The 22,270-nt window shown below is 43.9% G+C and overlaps 1 protein-coding gene across 1 annotated transcript in view; it reads left to right on the top strand.

The window, feature by feature from the left end:
* The first annotated feature begins 11,659 nt into the window (after positions 1–11,659).
* Positions 11,660–22,270, top strand: part of CA5A (carbonic anhydrase 5A) — a 28,367-nt gene continuing 17,756 nt past the window's right edge. Inside the window, exon 1 of the mRNA XM_063438259.1 lies at positions 11,660–11,888. Within this exon, the coding sequence (XP_063294329.1) occupies positions 11,762–11,888 (127 nt within the window). The 5' untranslated portion in view covers positions 11,660–11,761. The remainder of the gene's footprint in view (positions 11,889–22,270) is intronic.

Genomic DNA, 22,270 nt, shown 5'->3' with positions numbered 1-22,270 from the left:
TCCAAGCTAATCACGAGAACCACAGTGATATCAGAGATAAAAATTAACCACCAATCTACGTAAAGACACCAGGCTTCTAAGGACATTGCAACATTGCCAAGTATCTCCCCCTGCCACAATCACTCCCATCAGTTGGCTAGCCTTGGTATTCACTGGTATTAACTGAAAAGTGCACATCCATGTATCAAATACGAATCCAGAACAATTTAAATTCCTTGGGATTTGTTTCCCTGGTTCAAGCAATTGCCCTTTCTTGGTAAATATCGCTCTTTCAGTAGAAAAACTTAATTTTGCCATAGTTGAATTGCCCAACCACAGCTTGTACTACCTTGGCACTGACTAGTAAATCACACACACATTGGAAGCAAACCCCAGTTCTAAATTAAATCATTGTGAGACACACAGAGAGCCTAGGTATTGCAGGCACAGCTGGGCATTTATACCCAATAGCAGGTAGCAAACTGAGAAACAATCTAAAATTAGCATTTTCTTTTATTGTGTGGGTATAATAATTGTGCAGTGACATGCAGCTTACAAAATTAGCGATATGCCAAATTAGCAGAAGTCAGTTAATTTTGGCACAAATGGAACATTTCTAAGAAGATTTGTGGACTGCAGGACAGTAGTTTTTTGTTTGTATTGCCTTCAAGATCTATAACCAAAAATGCAGGTGGGCGCTTAAGTGATATACCCATGTTTAGACGATAGTCCCTTTCTTTATTTTATACTAACTGGCTGCTCTAACAATTGAAGGACGTTGTTTGTACTTTCTGTTTTTTCCCAGCAAACTCTTTTTTGGCTACGCAGCAAATTACATAGTAGTTACATAGTTACGTAGTTACATAGCTGAAAAGAGACTTGCGTCCATCAAGTTCAGCCTTCCTCACATTTGTTTTTTGCTGTTGATCCAAAAGAAGGCAAAAAAAAACAGTTTGAAGCACTTCCAATTTTGCAACAAGCTAGGAAAAAAATTCCTTCTTGACCCCAGAATGGCAGTCAGATTTATCCTTGGATCAAGCAGTTATTACCCTACATTGAAAGATTATATCCTTGAATATTCTGTTTTTGCAAGTATGCATCTAGTAGCTGTTTGAACATCTGTATGGACTCTGATAAAACCACTTCTTCAGGCCAAATAACTGAGAATACACAAGCTTTTAACAGAGATAAAATAATGACATTTAGGGAATGATGGGCCCTATTTATGGCTTGCAAGACGTAGTGCTTTGAAGATGTGTTAACCCTTTATTGGTATAAAGTTACATCGAGCCCCTAGACATAAATACTCACTTTATTATGTTGCCTGGCATTAAACGTTTTGCCAGTCTCTATGAACCTACCAGAAGGGTTCAGGTCAAAGCAGAGATCTCTAAATTAAAGTCCAAGGCATTCTGATCTATCGTATACGAAGGACTTCACCACTGAAAATTATTGCATGCCTTGTTAGCAGTTCCAGTGAAGGAAAAAAGTTAGGTTGGTTCTTGAATCATCACCGAGAAGTCTTATGCCCAGTTTGGAGAGTATTGTACCAGCTCATGTCTGGTTACACCTCTTTCCACTCCACATGGGTACACAGGGGCACAGCTAGGTCGCAAATACACCAGGGGCTTCAGGACAAGAGGAGTCCCTCTATATTTGTCTGATACTCAAAACTCTAAACAGTTAATAATTACATAGATTGAATGATGTGACCCAGAGTAACTTTGGAAGGGGTTATTTACAAAATCTGCAATTGAAAGTGGCATTTTGAGCTCTGAAAAATAACTCTTCCAATCACAGAATATCAGGGGATGAACCTGGGGCTATTCAAGAGCCAACTTGGGATCAGTGAACCCAAAGACACCACTTTAATAAAATAAATATATATTTTATTCACGACAAGTGAAAATGATTTTTAAGATAAATAGCTCATTTGGTAAGGTATTTACTGTCCAACTACATGACTTCATCCATTGAAAGATATATACAGTAAATATGTTTGGTAAATGAAATCCCAGCATTTTGGTGTGGTCGGTTATGCCATAGGTGCGTGATAAAACAGTAATTAAAATGCTTCGGTAAGATGAATCATACAATAACTCAGTTGTAAACAAGCACTCTCTTTAATAAAATATCAGGAAATCTTACACTTTTTGCACTCAGACTCTGACACCTTTCTATGTCTCCCATAATTAATGGTTATATGGCACGCAAAAAATAATGACAGGGGCGGGGCCTGGCGGCCATGCCAGCAGGCTGCACATCACAAGGGCTCCCGAGAAAATTACAGAAAATAGGGTATTTACCAGGGCCGGTGCAAGGATTTTTGCCGCCCTAGGCAAAAGTAAAGTTTGCCGCCCCCCATCCCCCCCCCGATATGACATCACAATGCCCCATGTTAACTAACGCAAGTGCTGCAGTGCCACCATGTTTACATTAAAAGGCCTGCAGGGACAGGCTATAGACACCAGAACCACTACATTAAGCTGCAGTGGTTCTGGGGACTAAAGTGTCCCTTTAATGTGAGGTAAATTAGAGATTAGTGCCACGAATAATATACTAGATTGCCTACTTACAATCAGATGAGGATGGTGATGGGCTCTACCTGCAGTCTGGCTCCACTGGTCTGGTGTAGAACAGGCTCTCTGGAGGCTGTTTGTGTTCTGGGAGAACAGGAAGAAGGCTCCATTTTTTTTAAGGCCCTTTGCACAGCTCAAGGTCTGGGCCCCAGGGTCCACCTTCATGTTCCACCAATTAGTTTGTTCACAGGAGTAGGGGATGTCCTGATATGTGTGTAAGGAATGCATTGTGTGAATCTGTGTTTGTATGTGTAAGGGCTTCAATGAGTGTTTCTGTGTATGTACGGGATGCAGTGTGTGCGTCTGTAAGGGGTGCATTGAGTGTGTGTAAGGAATGCATTGTGTGTTTCTGTGTGTGTAAGGGATGCATTGTGTGTAAGGGTTGAATTGCTTGTGTGTGTGTGTCTGTGTGTAATGCATTGTGTGTTTTTCTGTGTGCAAGGGGTGCATTGTGTGTGTGTGATGGATGTCAATCTCTCCCCCCTCCCTTGTCACTCTCTTCTCCCCCTCTCCCTCCCTCGTCACTCTCTTCTCAACCCCCCTTGTCCCTCTCTTCTCCCCCCCATGTTCCTCTCTTCTCCCCCCTCTTGTCCCTCTCTTCTCCCCCCTCCTCCCTTGTCACTCTCTTCTCCCCTGCGTGTCCCTCTCTTCTCCCCCTCCCTTGTCACTCTCGTCTCCCCCGTTGTCACTCTCTTCTCCCCTCCCCACTCTCATTCCCCCTCCTAATCCCGTCAATTCCCCTCCCTGTCAATTTATCCCCCCCCTTTCAATTTATTCCCCCCACCCTGCCTGTCCATTTATTCCCCCACCCTGCCTGTCCATTCCCCCCCCTCCCTGTCCATTTATCCCCCCCCGTCCATTTATCCCCCCCCCCCCTCCCTGTCCATTTATTCCCTCCCCCTCCTGTCCATTTATTCCCTCCTCCTCCCTGTCCATTTATTTACCCCCTCCCTGTCCATTTATTTCCCCCTTCCCTGTCTGTCCATTTATTCCCCCCTCCCTGTCTGTCCATTTATTCCCCCCACCCTGCCTGTCCATTTATTCCCCCCTCCCTGTCCATTTATCCCCCCCCTGTCCATTTATTTCCCCCCCTCCCTGTCCATTTATTTCTCCCCCCTCCCTGTCCATTTATTTCTCCCCCCCCCTCTTCATTGATTTCTCCTCCTCCCCTCCCTCTCCATTTATTTCTCCTCCCCCCCCCCTCTCCATTTATTTCTCCCCCCCTCCCTCTTCATTGATTTCTCCTCCTCCCCTCCCTCTCCATTTATTTATCTCCCCCCCCCCTCTCTATTTATTCCCCCCACCCTCCCCTACCTCTATAGTAGCGTGGCCGAGCTCTGTATCATGGTCCGCGGGTACAGGGAGCTTTTGTTTCCTGTACCCGGCGGACTGACAGGAAGTGAACACCAGTGTTCACTTCCTGTTAGTCCGTCCGAGTACAGGAGACAGATGCTCCCTGTACCGGCGGACTATACTGCGCTCGGTCACGCTACAGAGAGGGAGTGACAGGAGGGAGCGCTGAGCGCTTCCCTCCTGTCAGCCCCCTCCCTCTCCTCATGCTGTGCCCGGGCGGTGCGCCCTCATGGACGCACCAGCCCGGGCAAAGCTGCAGCCGCCTGAGGCTCTCTACAGAGCGCTCGGGCGGCTGCAGCATTAGGGGGGCCGGCGCTCCTGGCGGCGCCCCTTCCCAAGGGGCGCCCTAGGCGGCTGCCTAGTCCGCCTTACAGGTAGCGCCGGCCCTGGTATTTACCCATCTTACTCGGCTTACACTGACCCGGGGGCCCATGACACGAGACTCTGGAGTGTCCCAGTGTAGCTGGGGCACCTGCTGCAGGGTGGCCCTAGGTCCTGGTTAGAGACTCCGGGGCTCGAAGATTGAGGCCTACTCGAGAGGGGAGTGGGGCGGACGGCCGCTGCCTCGCTCTCCGCCCTGCCTAAAACGCACTACCACCTACCTGGCGCCTTCCGGGTCCCGTTACCCCCCCCCCCCCCCCGTGGGCCGGGGGGGTCATCCCGGTCCCCACCAGGCGGGCTCCCGTTTAAGCAACGTACCTGGACGGCCAGAAACCGGAGGAATGAGGCCCCCACGCGGTCTCAACAAAATGGCCAACGGCTACATAGCAACAGCACGGACGGAGATGGCGTTCCCGCTAAGACACGCTGATAAGGTGACACAGCAGCACTGCTAACACGGGAGGTCCCAGAGGATGCTGGAGTCCCCATGCAACGACAACCATAAAAGAAGGCACTTCCCACAGCAAAGCGGCAACCCCTGAGGCGCACTCTGACCGAGCAAGCTCCTTTACCGAGAAATGCTGGAAGGGCAAACAAGAACATCCACACCATCCACTGACCACATGGTACCACAGCACTCAAACTTACCCGGGAACCGGGAAGCTATGGCGGGACTCTGGGACCCAGCAGATGCTGTGGAGTAGCCTCCAGGGACTCTCCCCATACTTACGGGGGGAGCTGGTGGTGACCCCAGCCATTCATAATAAGAAGCATAAAGTATAGTATGCCACGACTAACTACATCAGATAGCACTATAATTGCAGTCACTACATAATCTGCACATCCTCTACACACAACCTTGTTTATAGTTAATTTCTGGATAAGATTTATATGTATAGAGGAAATAGCGGAATGTAAGATGCCCTGCCTGGTGGCACCTTGTTTTAATGAGAATCTTAGTTAAGCTGGAAACCTTCATAGAATTACATGTTTATCAGTAGCCAACACTGCATACTCTATCATACCCTGAAATACAAACCTACTGTCTTATCTACTGCATGTCATGACTACTTAGACCAGCAGTTACTGTATAGCATGTATACCTATCACTTATGCATAGTCAAGCAAAACCAGGTCAACGTCTAGACATTAAAGCGAGGACACTCTACGTAAATATCAAGCCACTGTTATTAATCGATTGTTATCTTTATGTAATATCAAACAAAAAAAAAAGTGCTTTGTCTATCTAATACCCACTGTAACTAATGTTTAGAAATCAACGTATGGAATGCCGTTGGGGTACCATATGTAAGCCTGTAACCATTATAAGCACTGCAAAAATAAAGAATATAAAATAAAAAAAATAATGACAAATAATTATTTGGGTTCCTAATGTTTTGAGTACATTGGCGAGTGACCTTTATAACCAATATATTTTATTGCAATTTCAGCACTGTGCAGAGCGTGTGCACTTTATTCTGTGTTTAGCACATTGACACAAACAGCAGATATGTGAGATCATATCCTAACGCCATATACACACAGGCTGCAGAGGTATATCATCATATCCTAAACTAGGAGAGATGAGCGTATCCTTGGATAATGAAAGGCAGTTTCCATATAGCTGTCCGTGGGAGAACTACAAGGTTACTAACTAAAGCACTATCAACTCTAGGAAAAATAGACAAAGGGGCTTAGAAGATTCCACAGTCAAAACAGAAGGGGCACTTATAATTTTCAACTAGGGGAGGGGTTTTGCGCCACCATTGACTGACGCCAGTGACCTATCTGCTAAACAGTGCCTTAATTTGGTATCCTTAGCTATGGAAATCCCACATAAGGGTACCAATTTAGGGAATTAGCTACTAAACAAGCTACTAAACAGTTGCAAGATCATAATTTTAAAAAATGTTTTAGTTATTTTATCCATTTTGATCTTTCAGTTTTTTAGTAGATAACTCCCCAGGGCCAGCACCACCATTAGGTGAACAAGGCATTTGCCTAGGGTGCTGGCCTGCTGGGGGCGCCCACTGGGATGTTTCCTGGTGGGCCCCCCGCTCTGGGGCCGTAGTGCTGGGCAAGCAGCTCTTGAGCCGCCTCCAGCGCCGGGCTGATCCTCAAGGCGCACGAAAATGAGGGCGCCTGGAGGAGCATTGTCACAGGGGAGCCAGGAGGTGGCCATCTGGAAACCTCAGGGCGGCCCTGAAGCTGTGCACTAGGTATGGCAGGTGCCTGCTCTGCAAACAAATGCTGGTGACCTGAGAAGAGGGGGGCGGAGAAGGCAGGCGACAAAGGAGGCTGTTCTTGCAGCTTCCCATTCCTCCCTCGCGCGCCCTCTGTGATGCCGAGAGCTGGAATATGACGTCATTCCGGTCCTGGCATACTAAACAGCGCACTGGAGGAGCTGCCCCACACTGGATCCCAGGGAAGTGAGTGTTTGACTGTCAGTGAGTGTGTGTGTCTTTCAGTGAGTGTCTGCCTGTGTGCGTGAGTGTATGTGTGTGTCTGTCTGTCAGCGACTGAGTGCATGTATGTCAGTGAGTGTCTGCCTGTGTGTGTGTCAGTGAGTGTGTTAGTGTTTGACTGTCAGTGTGTGTGTAAAAATATGTACAAAGGATCAGCGCTAATATACTAGATCTTACACAAATAAATGTAAGGCAGCACACCTGAACAATAGGGCTCCTTCACAGGCCCTTTAGAGTAGACAAAACTAAAAAAAGGTGAAGGGGGAGGCGGCCCCACAGGCAGGGGCATACCTAGGGCATGTGGCACCCGGGGCGGGTCCTGGGTTTGACACCTGTTAGGTGGAGAGGCAGGGATATCTTATTGCTGCACCTCCATGTGCAGCAGTTACAGCAGCTTGTAAGGGCCGTGTTAAGCCCCGCCCCCGCTCAGGGATAGGCTCTGCCCCTAAATGTCCGTAGCTCCGCCCCTTTCTGCCTCCCGTGCGGCCGGTTAAGTTTGCTGGTCTCCGTGTGAGCTGTGCGACACCCCAGCTGCCATGGGGCACAGCTCACACAGCCCCCTCCAGTCCCAAGACCAGGGTCAAGGCACCCCCCTACCAGGTGGCACCCGGGGCGGACCGCCCCCTCTGCCCCCCCTTAGTCCGCCACTAGCCAACAGGTGAAATAAAATATAAATAAATAAATCTGATTATAAACTATACAAGCACATATACAAGACACTATATAAGAGAAAATACATACAAGATAAAAAAACAAAAAGAGTTTGAAATATGGATAATGAATAATAATCGAGTCCAAAGATTAAGTCCAAAAGAGTCTATGCCTGAGTGTGTGTGTGTGTGTGTCTGTCAGTGAGTGTCGGCCTGTTTGTGTGTGTGTGTGTGTGTGTGTGTGTCTGTGTGTCTGTGTATCTGTCATTGAGTGTGTCTGTCTGACATTGAGTGTGTGTGTGTGTGTCTGTCTGTCTGTCAGTAAGTGAGTGTATGTATAACAGTGAGTGTGTGTGTGTCTGTCAGTGAGAAAGAGTATGTCTGTCTGTCTGTCAGTGAGTGTTTGTCTGTCAGTGTCTGTGTGTGTGTGTCTGTCATTGAGTGAGTGTATGTCCATCAGTGTGTGTGTGTGTGAGTGTATGTCTGTCAGTGAGTTTCTGTGTTTGTGTGTCAGTGAGTGTATGTATGTCAGTGAGTGTGTGTGTCTGTCTGTCAGTAAGTGTGTGTGTGTGTGTGTGTGTCTGTCAGTGAGTGAGTGAGTGACATGAGGGGGCAGCAAAATGGATCTTTGCCTAGGGCTGCAGAAATTCTTGCACCGGCCCTGCAACTCTCTTATTTGTTATCCTAATGTGGGCTTGACATATTTAAAGGATCACTATACTGTCAGGAAAACAAACTTGTTTCCTTGACACTATATAACACTTTGCCCCCCCCCCCCCAAATTCCCCCTCCCGCTGGGCTGAAGGGGTTAAAACCCCTTCAGCCACTTACCTTAATCCAGCGCCGTTCTCCCTCGACGCTGGTGACCTCTCCTCCCCCGCCGACGTCAGAGCCGCACGCACATTCAAACAGTCCATAGGAAAGCATTTCTCAATGCTTTCCTATGGACGTTCTGCACGCTGAATGCGATTTTCGCATCCAGCATTGCAGAAGCGCCTCTAGCAGCTGTCAGGAAGACAGCCACTAGAGGCTGGATTAACCCTGCAATGTAAACATAGCAGTTTCTCTGAAACTGCTATGTTTACATCTGAAAGGTTAAAACCTGGGGGGGACCTGGCACCCAGACCACTTCATTGAGCTGAAGTGGTCTGGGTGACTATAGTGTCCCTTTACTAAACACACACATTTACATACATAAACACAGATATTTATACACACAACCACATACGTATACACATAAACATAATCACATACCCACACAGACATTCACAGACACACAATTACGTATATTCATACACATCCATTTAGTGATTAAGAAGCAAGGGATGCTTCCTTAACTTGCTCTGGGAGGGCTGGAGTGGATCCTCTCCCTGGTGGCCAGTGGTTACTGCTGTGATGGGATCACTGTGCTCTTCCCGTACAGTAGCCCAGTAGTGATGCCGATGTCGGCATGATGCCGTATCCCGGCTGCCGTCTCACTGCAGGGCATACAAAGGAGCTATGCAGGGAGAGCCTCTCTCACCTGCCTTGTTTAGGTAACATCAGGCCCTCCTCCCGTGGAGGGTGGTGGTGGTAAAGAATAGTGTAGAGGGCTATTGCCCCCCTTCCCCTACTCTAGCGACGTCATAGAACTAAAGTGAGAATTGCCAGGAATTCAAAGTGAATTTCAAGATTTAAGCCAAAATTGTTTAATTAGAAAAATTCTCCTAAGTCAATTCAGTTTCTAGTTTGACTTTCTTGGCATTAGATTTGAAGTTGATTTCAGTGAATAACCCTGCTACGGTTCTGTTATCAGATGTGCTAACCTATTCCAGTTATTTTCCAGAGTTGAAATTTGGACATTACTAAATAGAATTAGGTTTAATTATTACTCCTTGTCCTGTTTTATTGACATGTTCCCAACAGGCAGATAGGGGATGACAATTAAACAACAGACAAACAAATCTGGAGTTTATTCATCAAACACTGAATTGTCGGTAAAACTAAATGAATTTGAAAATTTAGGCCTGAGCAACTGCATTTGAAAATTCAACGATTTCAATTTGTCTCTTTTGGTCCAAAATTGAAAAATGTATTTCGAATTACTGACAATTCTCACATTGCTGAATAACCCTGTTATTCTACTTTGATAACATTCTGCAATGCCCTCACAAGTTGGGTCACCTGAGGAACATGAGACCTTTATCTCAACTCAGCAGCAATCCACCTGTAAGGATGTAGTGACTATCAATGCGCTCAGCTTGTTGTGTGATTGACAGCTCTAATTTCAAAGATGTTCTGCAGCATCTACATGTTGTATTGCCTTTAGTTTTGTTTTTGACAAGTGGCCTCAGATAAGGGAATATTCATAAATATGTCAATAACCAAAAAACGTGAGGCACAGTTCTAAATGTGATACATTCACCATGGTACAATTCATTAGTTTCCAAGGCAACTGCTCCACTTTTATAAATCAGCTTCTATCATTTCTTCTGGGGCAAATTTTACAAATATCCCTCATTACATATCACATAATTTGTATAATATTTGATCCTATTTCCTCTGATCAGTGAGTGATAGGTGGATCTGAGAACAGATTTAGAAGAATATATTTGTTTGATGCTGGAGTCAGAGGTCAGAGAAGACATGTGGAATGTAAGAGTATTTAGAAGCGCTGGCAGGCAGGTATACGTGTAAAAGGCTAAAACCATTGCGCACGTAGAAAATCAGGTACAGAAACCAGAACGAATAATAACAATAATTATAATTGAATGAATGACAGAAGGTTTTTTGTTTTTTTTACTATACATTGAGCTAAAAATTAATTTCTAAAATTTAGCCAAAGAATTCTGGAATATAACTTCCGAATATGTTCCAGCTTTTTCCCCATTCATTTGTTTTGGTATAAATGTTACCACTCCGTTAATAATGCAGTTTAACGTGCAAACCCTGGAATAAAGGCGTTCACTCGGGTTTAATCGCTAAACTCCAAACTGTAGCAAACTGAAAAGTAAAAAAATATATAGGTTAAAATAGCCGAACTGTGACATTGGTGATTTGATAGAGGTCCGGATGTGCAGCATGGGGTAAGTTTTATGTGGCTGATCCAATCGCCAGTGAGTTCTGTCATCTTCTTTCCTCAGCTCATGGCTCTTCGTCCACTGGGAGCCCATGTCAGTGCTGTGCATTAACGCATGCACAAGAGTACAACACTAACGTCTATGGAGGATTTCATGAGGCCACAGGAGCCTCCATAGATATGGTCTTGCATTTAGTGAAACAATACCTTCATCCCGGACACGTCGCCAGCGTCACAAAAGGAGCAGGTAATGCGGCCTTTAATTATTGCATTATCTATGAGGATTCTATCGGTTTATTATTATTTTGTTATTTATATAGCACCAGCAAATTCCGTAGCGCTGTACAATGGGTGGACTAACAGACACGTAATTGTAACCAGACAACTGGACGTACAGAAACAGAGGGGTTGAGGGCTCTGCTCAATGATGATCACACTAAAACGGTAATAACGGCTAACTTTTATCTATATTCTGTGTGTGTTAAACGTGCAACTTTCTTATAAGACTGTATTGTTTGCATGTTGCAGATAAAATAAAATTCATTGTTGTTCCTGGTAACACAATCTAAGAGAAAGTAGCTAACTAAATGTAGCAGCATTTTTGTTTATGAATAGAATGATTTTACAGCAGCGGTGACAGATACAAATAGAGTTATAAAAAAAAAAGTCTTACGCACTGCATTAAGCCTGGGCCTTCACGTAGGAAATGGGCAAACAGAACAGGCAGATTTTTGTGTTTTTTCGTGTGCCATCAAATAATAATTAATAGAATTAAAAAAAATTTAAAAAAACAACAAAAAACTTCATGCAGAACATAAAACAAAAAAGACCAAAGTACACTATAAATTCATCCAAGATGCGATAAGCATGCAATATTAGTCATGCATTCTAAAGCAATAGCCTTTTTACCCCATAAAAAGTAAAACCTAATTGAAATCTCAGACAAATTCCAAGATAGCGTGGTACTTAGAGATAAAATATCAATTAGGGACTGAATCTAGAAATTTGGGACTGTTGGCAGGTGTGCAGTAAAAACAATCCCATTTGCTCTAGTAGCAGCCTTTCAATTGCTTTGTTTGTATACCCAGTGCAAGCCATGGGAGCTGGCCCAGCCCCACAGTAACTTGCAGCCAATCAGGAGACTTGGGTGGAATATTAAGTATTCTGAAAAAAGACATGCAGAGAGCATCTGAGCTTATATAAAAGACAGGTCAATAAGTCTCTGCCTGACAGGCACTTGGCATCCCTTGACAGCAAGCAAACCAGTTATCAATTAGAGGGGACATCATTCAGATAATGAGGGTGAAGTCCCTGTTAGCTGTCACCAAGCAGATTGGGAAAAATCTCCTCTTCAATCAGACTGGGCTCCATGCCAGACACTGCAGCTTGGCAACATGCTCTCTGCAAAATACAAATGCAAACTGTAAGTACCCCTTTAATTACCCTCTTTATATATATTTTTTGGGGGGGGGTCAATAGTGACAATTGGAGTCAGGACACTGTGTTTTGGTAAAGGGCTCTTTATCCTGGTTTTATTTTGGCTTTTCTCAAACTGTAAATAGGGATGTGTGTAAGTGACCACTGACAGATGTGCAGATACAAAATTAGGCTAAATAGGAACATTGTGACTATAGAGTTGCAGAAATCCACACTGTATTCCTTAATATTGCAGTTTGATGTTCAATTCCTATTAATTTGGTGTTTAGACAATAACCGCTTGGTATCTTCTCGTGGATTAAGAGTTTCCATTTTTTATTTCGCATAAATACCATAAACCCCATGCAGACCCCATCATGACGAAATTTGAAATCTCCCAAAAAACAATACACCGTGGATCTGGGAAGCAATCTATTCCAGATCTCCAAAGCTTCATGTATCAGCTGCTGAGGATCATTTCAGTATCCAATGAACACTATGTGATTACTTGTTATGGTCCAAACAACATTTCAGTATTGTATCCCACTTGTTTAAAAGGGATACACTACGCACCATAACAACCACAGCCCAATTTGAGATATATATCAAACCAAGGAGGTTGCACTCACCTGAACTTGTATACATGAAGAGTGCCACTGGGGCCAATTCATGAAACACACCATATCCAGTGCACTCACCCATTACTAGACTGCAAATATCAAAACGCATAGTGTGTAATATTAACGTTTAAAAACCCCCACCGAGACCAAAAATTAGTTACAGTATATGATCATACGTTGCATAAGCCTGCCACAATGCCAAATTGCCAATGTACTCCCAGCCTGGCATTGCAACCTGATGCCTGCATTATGAGATTAACCCACGTACTTAGGAAATGTATAATACATTAATATTAGTTTTGGTATTATAAAAATAATTCTACTCTTCTTCTTCTTTTTTTTTTTTTTCTTGATTTTTTTTTTTTAACATCACTTTGATAAAAGCCTTCTATCTGTGCAAGGAATGATATTTTGCTTGGCCAGTTAAGCTATTAAGAATACAAATGTTTCAACAGCAAAAACGAAAAAATTTAACTTGCAACACTTGACACATGCTGATCCGTCCTCATTGAGAGAGAAGGATTCCCAAAGAAGATCCATTAAATAGTTTATTTATTTTGTCCCCACGGGATGTGAATTCTAAACACAATAGGGCATGTCTTTTCATGTACCACCCACCAGTCAGAGAAAGTGATCTATGCTTCCGGCAATGCATCTGATAACTCTAAATGCAAGTTCAATATTTTGATCCGTTTGGAATAATACTTTTTTGATAGAAAATATATAATCCATTTAATTTACCACCAAATCATTATGGACACTTAAACCTCGTTAGAATGGATATATATATTTTTGCACTAAGGAATTTGCGTACGCCTGGACCTGGAGGGGTTAATGTTCATTATTATTATTGTATTATTTATATAGCGCCATCAGATTCCGTAGTGTAGTACAATGGGTGGAATTATAAATAGGGGGTCTAAATAAAGGCACGCTGTGAACGAGAACTTCTTTGGGATCTGGGGGAGGAGGGGGGTGATATTTGACCAGCATATTGTTGAGTGATGGCGAAATGTCTAGTTTCTCATCTTTTGAAAACTATACAGAAAAGTTCTGTTCTATATCAGGAAATCAGCAGTTATTTTATTAGATTTCCCTCACCAACTGTCAAGATTCCTTTCTTTCTTGGACTCCTTAATAAACAATTTTTAAAAACAAATTCTACAAATTATTGGCACAGTCTCAGTGGGTCAGGATGGGATTAGTGACTGTGCCACTCACAGAATCCAACTGGAGTCCAACTTCTAATGTTTCCCGGTAGTTTCCTTGTTTTTCCTTTTCTTCCAGGTTGGTTTACAATAACATTTTGCCTGTATTTTTAGAAACCTAATTCTGTTTTGTGATCTACACCATGCTCACCCAGCCAAATAAACTGCCACACCTTTATAAAGTGTTTCCCAATAACAATGCTTGGATTCATGCGTGGGTGCAGGTAGTCTGAGGATGCTTATCGTGTTTGTCTCTTGACATTAAATTAGAATCGACCATTAGCTCACAAGAGATTGCATTTTCCCATGGATCATCAATAGTGTCTTCTGTCACTAGCCTTTTCATGTTGGTGTTTCACGTGGCTACCTACTAAGACTCAAATGATTGGCTTTATTGCTATGATCACACTGTCTAAGGGGAAAACTACTTGAAAATAGTTTTATAAACCAAGTTTGAGACTGGGTTTCAGCCAGGGCACACGATACACTGGAGGAGAAACTAACATTGCTCCGGTTTTCTCTTCCACTTACTATGTTCCATACCTGGCAAGGGTAGAGCTTAGAACAATGAATGACAGGAAGCTGAGATGGAGGCACTCACATCCAGTATAACGATAAATACAGCATTTCTGCATTTTATTTAGTCTTTCACACCTCGCAGACCTATTGGTTAGCTGTAGGACTAAGTAGACAGAACATTAACGCTCTTGTGGTGAGCTGTGACTGCAATGATGTGCGCATGCATGGAGCAAAGACTTGTGATCATTGTTACTAAGACTCTTTAATCAATGATGCAATTGCCTGTCACGTGTGTACTCAGCCCCAATGCAGTATATCCTGGACTGCACCCTCAATACTGGGTCCCCGCTAGATGTTGCAACATTATATAACACTATATATTGTAGCAATTGTAGACAGACAGAGCTGGAGGCAAAATATATTACTCACTCATTGGCTTTATGGAGGCCTGCTGGCTCTGAATGGGCTTCCTTTTCACGTATATCTGCAGGACACAATCATTATGGGTGGCGAGTGGTAAAATGGGTTCTCCTGGTGACCGAGGTTCCAATTCATTCAAGCTTTATATCTACCTGTTTAATACAATCGATACTTCTCTAGTGCACTCAGTATATGCCTGCGATGAGCACAGTGAAATCTCTTGCACGTAACAGACTATATTGGCCGACTCTTTCAATTACATGAAGAATGATGGGTCCAGGAATACATGGTGGATCTGCCGACCCCAAGGCCTGATGTAAGATATGTGTATTAAGATGTGTCCCACTACCAAAGATAAGGATATAGCCGGATAGCGCATGCATTTAGAAGTTTTTTTGTTTTTCTCAACTACATAATAGATTTTCTGTCCTCAAATCATTTTAAATTTCTATAGATCTTAATTTGTTCCAGTGTATTTAGTGTTTTTATTGAAATACATCATGGATATAGTCTTCAAATATCTGTACCCCCTACATGGGTGAACAATGAATCCCTGTCTCATGGGGGGGGGGGGGGGGAGGGTTAATACAAGATTACAAGGTAATTATCATTCATATAGCTCGGACATATTCTGCCCCACCTGGCCAACAGGACTGGGAGCGAGCAGAGACCCGGGCCGCCGTCTGCCATTTTCCGTTATAGCTCATTCTAAGGAGTTAATAATGCCTACTGCATTTTGAAATGTGAATTTCCTTTTAGTAACAGTTTTATTTTCCATAAATTTGAACAGTCAATATTGTGGTATCCGCTCTGACTCATTCACAGGGTTCTATGACTCACTCTGTTTACCGAACGTTACTTTTGGAAAAAGTACCACTATTACTTATTATAGACCGAACAGAACTTTTCTTTTTATAAATAAACAATGCATTCAAAGTGATAAAAAAGCTCAAGATAAATATATTCTATTCCATTCCAGTGGGTCACTTCATTGATGCGGGGAGAAAGTTGTAAAAATAAGTTTGCGTCATAATAAAAAATATTGTAAATATTTGTTGAAAATGTTGCTAAAAAATTAAAATGTGATCTAATTGTTTCAGTGCCAATCAGTATTTTATTTTTTTGACAAAGGTGATAAATGTTAACCTTGAGATTTCTCCACTAAGCGGCAAAGACACGGCGAGTTGGAAATAAAGTGGAAAAATGTAATTGAGACGCAAGAACCCTAGGACACCGTATTAATTATTTCTGGCCTTGCATAACCCACATCTGGATCACCATACACACGTCTGGGATTTCCTTTATAATTATGTAACAGCTCATGTTTGTTTGAGATTGTGCTTTCATTTGCAAAAGGTTAAGGCATAGAGTCCCTCTAAAGACGCTGTTGATTCAGCGACCAATAGAATCTTGCAGTTTCTATACAGCACAAAACGGAACGGAATGTTGACACTCCGCCATTTAATAATGCCTAAAGCTTCACAGAACCCATATTTCTAACGAGATTGGGAACATAGAAACATAGAATGTGACGGCAGATAAGAACCATTCGGCCCATCTAGTCTGCCCAATATTTCAAAATACTTTTTATTAGTCCCTGGCCTTATCTTATAGTTAGGATAGCCTTATGCCTATCCCACGCATGCTTAAACCCCCTCACTGTGTTAACATCTACCACTTCAGCTGGAAGGCTATTCCATGCATCCACTACCCTCTCAGTAAAGTAATACTTCCTGATATTATTTTAATTTAAGACTATGTCCTCTTGTTGTGGTAGTTTTTCTTCTTTTAAATATAGTTTCCTCCTTTACTGTGTTGATTCCCTTTATGTATTTAAATGTTTCTATCATATCCCCCCTGTCTCGTCTTTCCTCCAAGCTATGCATGTTAAGATCCTTTAACCTTCCCTGGTAAGTTTTATCCTGCAATCCATGAACCAGTTTAGTAGCCCTTCTCTGAACTCTCTCTAAGGTATCCTTCTGGAGATACGGTCTCCAGTACTACGTACAATACTCCAAGTGAGGTCTCACCAGTGTTCTGTATAATAGCATGAGCACTTCCCTTTTTTTACTGCTAATACCTCTCCCTATACAACCAAGCATTCTGCTAGCATTTCCTGCAGCTCTATTACATTGTCTTCCTAGCTTTAAGTCATCAGAAATAATTACTCCTAAATCCCTTTCCTCAGAAGATGTTGAGGTTAGTAGGGTATCAAATATCCTATACTCTGCCCTTGGGTTTTTACGTCCAAGATGCATTACCTTGCACTTATCCACATTAAATGTCAGTTGCCACAGCTCTGACCATTTTTCTAATTTATCTATATCATTTGCCATTTGGCTTATCCCTCCTGGAACATCAACCCTGTTGCAAATTTTATTATTGTCAGCAAAAACACATGCCTTACCATTTTGAACTTCTGCAATATCACTAATAAAAATATTAAAGAGAATGGGTCAAAGTACTGATCCCTGAGGTACCCCATGTCATACCTCCTTGCGGCCCGTGCCGTTCCGTTCCCGCCGTCCTTCCTGCTCCGCCGGGCTGTACTGTCCTCCAGCCGGCCTCACACACTCAGGTGCGCGCGTGCGTCCGGGGGCATGTGCGCATGCGCGCGCCGTTTCTTAAAGGGGACAGAAACTCTATTTATAATCTGACCTACTCTATCCCTAACCTATCAGAGATCACTCAGGCCTATTTATACCTCCTTACATCACTTCCTTGCCCTGTCGTGGTTTCTTATAGCCCGAGAGTGTGTTCTGTTAACTTGTGTTTCCTTGGTATCTGACTTCGGCTTGTCTTCTGGTTATTCTTATCTCTGGCTTCCTTGACCTTTGGCTTTGTTTTCCATTTACGCTTCCTGCTCTAACCCTGACCTTGGCTCGTCTGATGTTCCTATTTCATATTTCTTATCACATTAAGCCCGGCCATTTTAAAGACCGGTATTACGTTTATCTGGGGTTGCCTCTCTTGTCCTTTAGTTTGCGTGTTGGGAAGCTCAACCTTGACACCTCATTGGTAACTAGACCTTGCTTTGAATATACTCCGTTGACTACAACCCTCTGTTCCCTGTCATTTAGCAACTGCCTATCCCAGGGGTGGGGAACCTTCGGCTCTCCAGATGTTTTGGACTACACCTCCCATGATGCTTTGCCAGCATTATGTGTGTAAGAGTATTATGGGGGATGTAGTCCACAACATCTGGAGAGCCGAAGGTTGCCTATCCCTGGCCTAACCCATTCAACAATATTGGAATCCAAACTTAAAGAACCTCAACTTTAGCATAGCTATGCAGGCCAGATGGGCAAAGCCCTGCCCTTTGCCCAATTTTGCCAAAAAATAAGCTGGTCTATAAGAGAAGTTGGACCCTGCTTTGTATGGTATCTTCCTGCTTTGCAAAACGTATATAAACTCCAACACAATCTACATGGGTTTTTTGTTTTTTTTCTGGAAAGATTCTATATTCACAAAAAAACTCTAAAGTGATGGAATTTAGAGTAAAAGGAAGTGGGTTAAAGTTCATCCAATTGGACAAATTACCCACAATACAGTGCTGTGGTATTTGTTTACCTGCTGTAATTACCTTTAGGCTCTCCCTGTGTTCATACGCGGGGGAATAGTGTACATTGTGTGCTTGTCTTTAAAAAGAAATGTTAAATCGTCAGGTTTCCCCTTTGCAGTTAGTTTGTATACATATGGGGATTATTCAATAAATACAAATTATTGGGAGAATTGCTAATCGATCATTACTTTTACTTTTACACTTATCAATTTCCCAGAAGTCCATACAGCGTTATTCACCAAACTGTGCACAAAGGAATTGCAAATGCTCCTTTTTTTTTTTTTTTGTAAAGGTTCAATATTTAGGAAAAGATCAAAAGTGACAGGGCTCCTTAATTCACCAAAACTTTTTGTTTGTTTGCTTTATGTGCAGACCAGATTTATTTTATGCAAGAAAACAAAGCAAACCTACTGAAGAATGACTAATTAAAGCCAGGCATTGCAAGTGGCACACAAGCTAAAGGTGCATCTCTGAGCTCTGAACATGTTCCTGTCCCTGGATTGGGCGTGTTTCCTGGCGTTTGCTTTAGAGGTTGCCATGGAGAGCACAGCTGGGCACAGAAGTTATTATTTCCCCATTCTGGGTGTGGTTTTAGATTTTTCTTGGCAGATCTGATGTGGCAGACTACTCAGAGTAGAACTGCACATTATGTACAGACTCAGAGGGATCAAGGGGGGGCAAATGGAGGATGTGCAAAATAAAAAGTTCTGGGTGTGCTGGAAAGAGAACTATGGGATTTATTCCCTAAACAGTGAAATGTAAATAAAACAAATTGTGACTGTAGCTCAGCTAGAGAATGTTTCCAACCTAATTTGGCCAACATCTTGCAATTTTTGTTTTCAATTTATCACTGGTAAGTGGTAACTCTGTTTAGAAGAAAGTTCACTTTGCGTTTTTATGGTTCTTGTTTTGTTTTTTTGTTCTGGCAAGGATTGGACCGATTCACATTATTTCATGCATTCCAACCTGCAGTGTAATTACAGTACGCTTATGCCTTTTAAGAATGAACAAACTAGGACTTGGGTCAATAGATCTAAAGGGTCACTATAGCCTTAGGAATACAAACCAGTAAGATAAGAAAAAATAACAGGGTATAATGGGATAATCTCTTAACCGTTGCAATTCTGGCAGGATGGTCCTGTCCCGACTTAGTCCCCTGGTGTCATGCTTTTGGGGAAACCAGGAACTGTCCCAACCAGCATAATGTGAGCACAACCTTAGATGCCCTCATGCTATGTCAGGACATTACAACTTTGCAGGGAGAGCTGCAACAATGTTCACTGCAGGGTTTTCCCTTTGTGGGCTGACCTCACATGATAGGCAGGCCTTTTCTGGCAGGTCTGCCCTTTTGGGGCATAAAGATTACCTGTCCCACCGGCATCCTGATTTTATGAGAAGTATGCGTTCTACTATGAGACTCCCAAAGTATGATCTATAACTTTACCTATAGAAAACGGCAACGTTTATTGTATGCTCCCTAAGTGGGTCTGAGATTATCATAAAAGGCAGTGTCCCCACCCCGTCATTGGGACCAACCAATTCAGTGGCAGTGTCACACACTTCCCACCCCAGTCCCAAATGTATATCTTAAAACAGGCTTACCCAAACCCCGGCCCTCCAGAGGTTGCTGAACTACAACTCCCATGATTCTATGAATGAAATAGGCTGAAAATCATGGGAGTTGTAGTTCAGCAACATCTGGAGGGCCGGAGTTTGGGGAAGCCTGTCAAAATGTCTGCTGGGATATAGAGCATAGGAGCAGTGGTGTGTGTGTGTGTGGTGAAGTGTGTGAGGGCGGCAGTGTATGTCAGGGTTGCAGTGTATGTGTGAGAGTTTCAGTATGTGTGTGTTTGGGGCGCAATGTATGTATGGGGGGGCGCGCAATGTGTGTGTGGGGGGGTTCTGTGTGTATGAGGGGGTTCTGTGTGTATGGGGGGGTTCTGTGTGTCTGGGGGGGCAGTGTGTGTATGGGGGGACAGTGTTTGTTTGTGGGGCAGTGTGTGTAGGGGGTGGGGGGAGGAGGGGAGGAAGGCTTTATAATCATTTGTTTATTTATTTAATAAAAATTAATACATTTATGTCCACCCTCCCTTCTTAACTTTACTGAGGAAGGAGGTGGGACATTTCTGGATCCCTGGTGGTCCGTGGTGATTCCCTGGTGGTCCCAGTGGTTAGAGTGAACTCTAGCCCGCAGCTGCAGAGCTAGAGTTAACTCTTGCGAGATCGGTCCTCCTCTCTTTACTCACTCCCTGCCGGCTGCCAGCACGGTGCCTGCGGACCGGGGAGGGAGATCACTGATCTCCCTCCCCGGTCCGCAGGCACATTGCAGGGCTGGCACTTGGACAATGCCAGGGGAGAATCTTGGGGGGGGGGGGGGGGCAATTGCCCCGTTGCCCCTCTGGATCTGCTACTGTGCTGAGCAGGTTGTATCCAGGGCCGGCGCGTCCATAAGGCAGCACAGGCGGCCGCCTTAGGGCGCACCGGCTCTGGGGGTGCCAGATTTCAGTGACCGGCAGGAAGGGAAGCGCTCCCTCCTGCCAGGTCACCTTCTGGACCCCCGGCGGGCGGCAGTGTTCTAATGAGAGGCGGCGAGGGAGCTCTAACCTGTCTGCTCTGCTCCCTCGCGCGCCGTTTGCTGATTCTGCGGGAGCCGGATTATGACGTCATCAGCAGACAGCCCGCGAGGGAGCAGAGCAGACAGGTTAGAGCTCCCTCGCCGCCTCTCCTTAGAACACTGCCGCCCGCCGCCCAGCAGCCCCACTGGACCCCAGGGACGGATCCACGCCAGCTCTCCAGGTAGGGAGGCTGGGTGGATATTATTAATAATTTGTATGTGTCTGAAAGTGTATGTGTGAGTGTGTGTCTGTGTATGTGTTTGTGAGTGTTTGTGTCTGTGTATGTGTTTGTCTGTGAGTGTGTATGTGTGAGTGTGTGTCTGTGTGTATGTGTGTGTATGTGTGAGTGTGTGTCTGTGTGTGTATGTGTTTGCCTGTGAGTGTGTTTGTCTGTGAGTGTGAGTGTGTGTATGTGTCTGTGTATGTGTTTGCCTGTGAGTGTGTGTCTGTGTATGTGTTTGTGAGTGAGTGTGTGTATGTGTGAGTGTGTGTATATGTATGTGTTTGTCTGTGAGTGTGTGTGTATGTGTGAGTATGTGTCTGTGTGTGTATGTGTTTGTCTGTGAGTGTGTGTCTGTAAGTGTGTGTGTGTGTTTCTGCATTTCTGAGTGAGTGTGTGTGTGTGTGTGTCTCTGTGAATGATTGTATGAATGTGTGTGTCTGTCAGTGTATGAGTGTTTTTGTCAGTGTGAGTGTGTCTATCAGTGTGTGTTTGTGAGTGGCTGTCAAATCAGTGAATGACTGTGTGTCAGATCAGTGAGTCTGTGTCTGTCAGTGACGTCTGTGTGTTTGTCATTGAGTGTGTGTGGCTGTTAGTGTGTATACACCACTGAGTGTAGTGTGGCGGAGCGGAGTACAGGAGCTTCTGTTTCCTGTACCCGGCCAGACTGACAGGAAGTGCTCACTGAGAGAGCACTTTCTGTCAGTCCAGCCAGGTACAGAAAACTGAAGCTCCTGTAGAGGATATGCTCCGCAACGCTACAAGACAGGTAGGAGGCACACCAGGAAGGGGAGTGTGACCGCTAAGAGGGTGGGGGGTGCACCAAGGGACAGAGAGGGGAGGGGAGAGAAACACCAAGGGACAGGGAAAAGAGGGGGGAGGGGAGAGGAACACTAAGGGACAGGGAAGAGGGAGGGGCTGGTTAGGAGGCACATAGGTGAAGATGTTAATTTTAGAGGAGGGGGGGCGGAAAAATGCATCTTCGTCTATGTACCCAAAAATCCTTGCACCGGCCCTGGTTGTATCACGTATCGGGTTGAAGCTATTAACCTATACACACCTTAATAAAAATATATATTCTGGCAAAAACTCCACAAAATATACCATGGTTCCGAGATTATATGAACGCTTACTGGTTAATACATAACCTTATACTTGCAGTTGAAGCACATATTGTCATTAATATCAATAATAGGGGTATTTACTAAACTTATAATAATGAGTG

This window comes from Pelobates fuscus, chromosome 12, assembly GCF_036172605.1.
Source record: "Pelobates fuscus isolate aPelFus1 chromosome 12, aPelFus1.pri, whole genome shotgun sequence".
NCBI lineage: Eukaryota > Metazoa > Chordata > Amphibia > Anura > Pelobatidae > Pelobates > Pelobates fuscus.
This window is presented reverse-complemented; position numbering and strand designations above follow the sequence as displayed.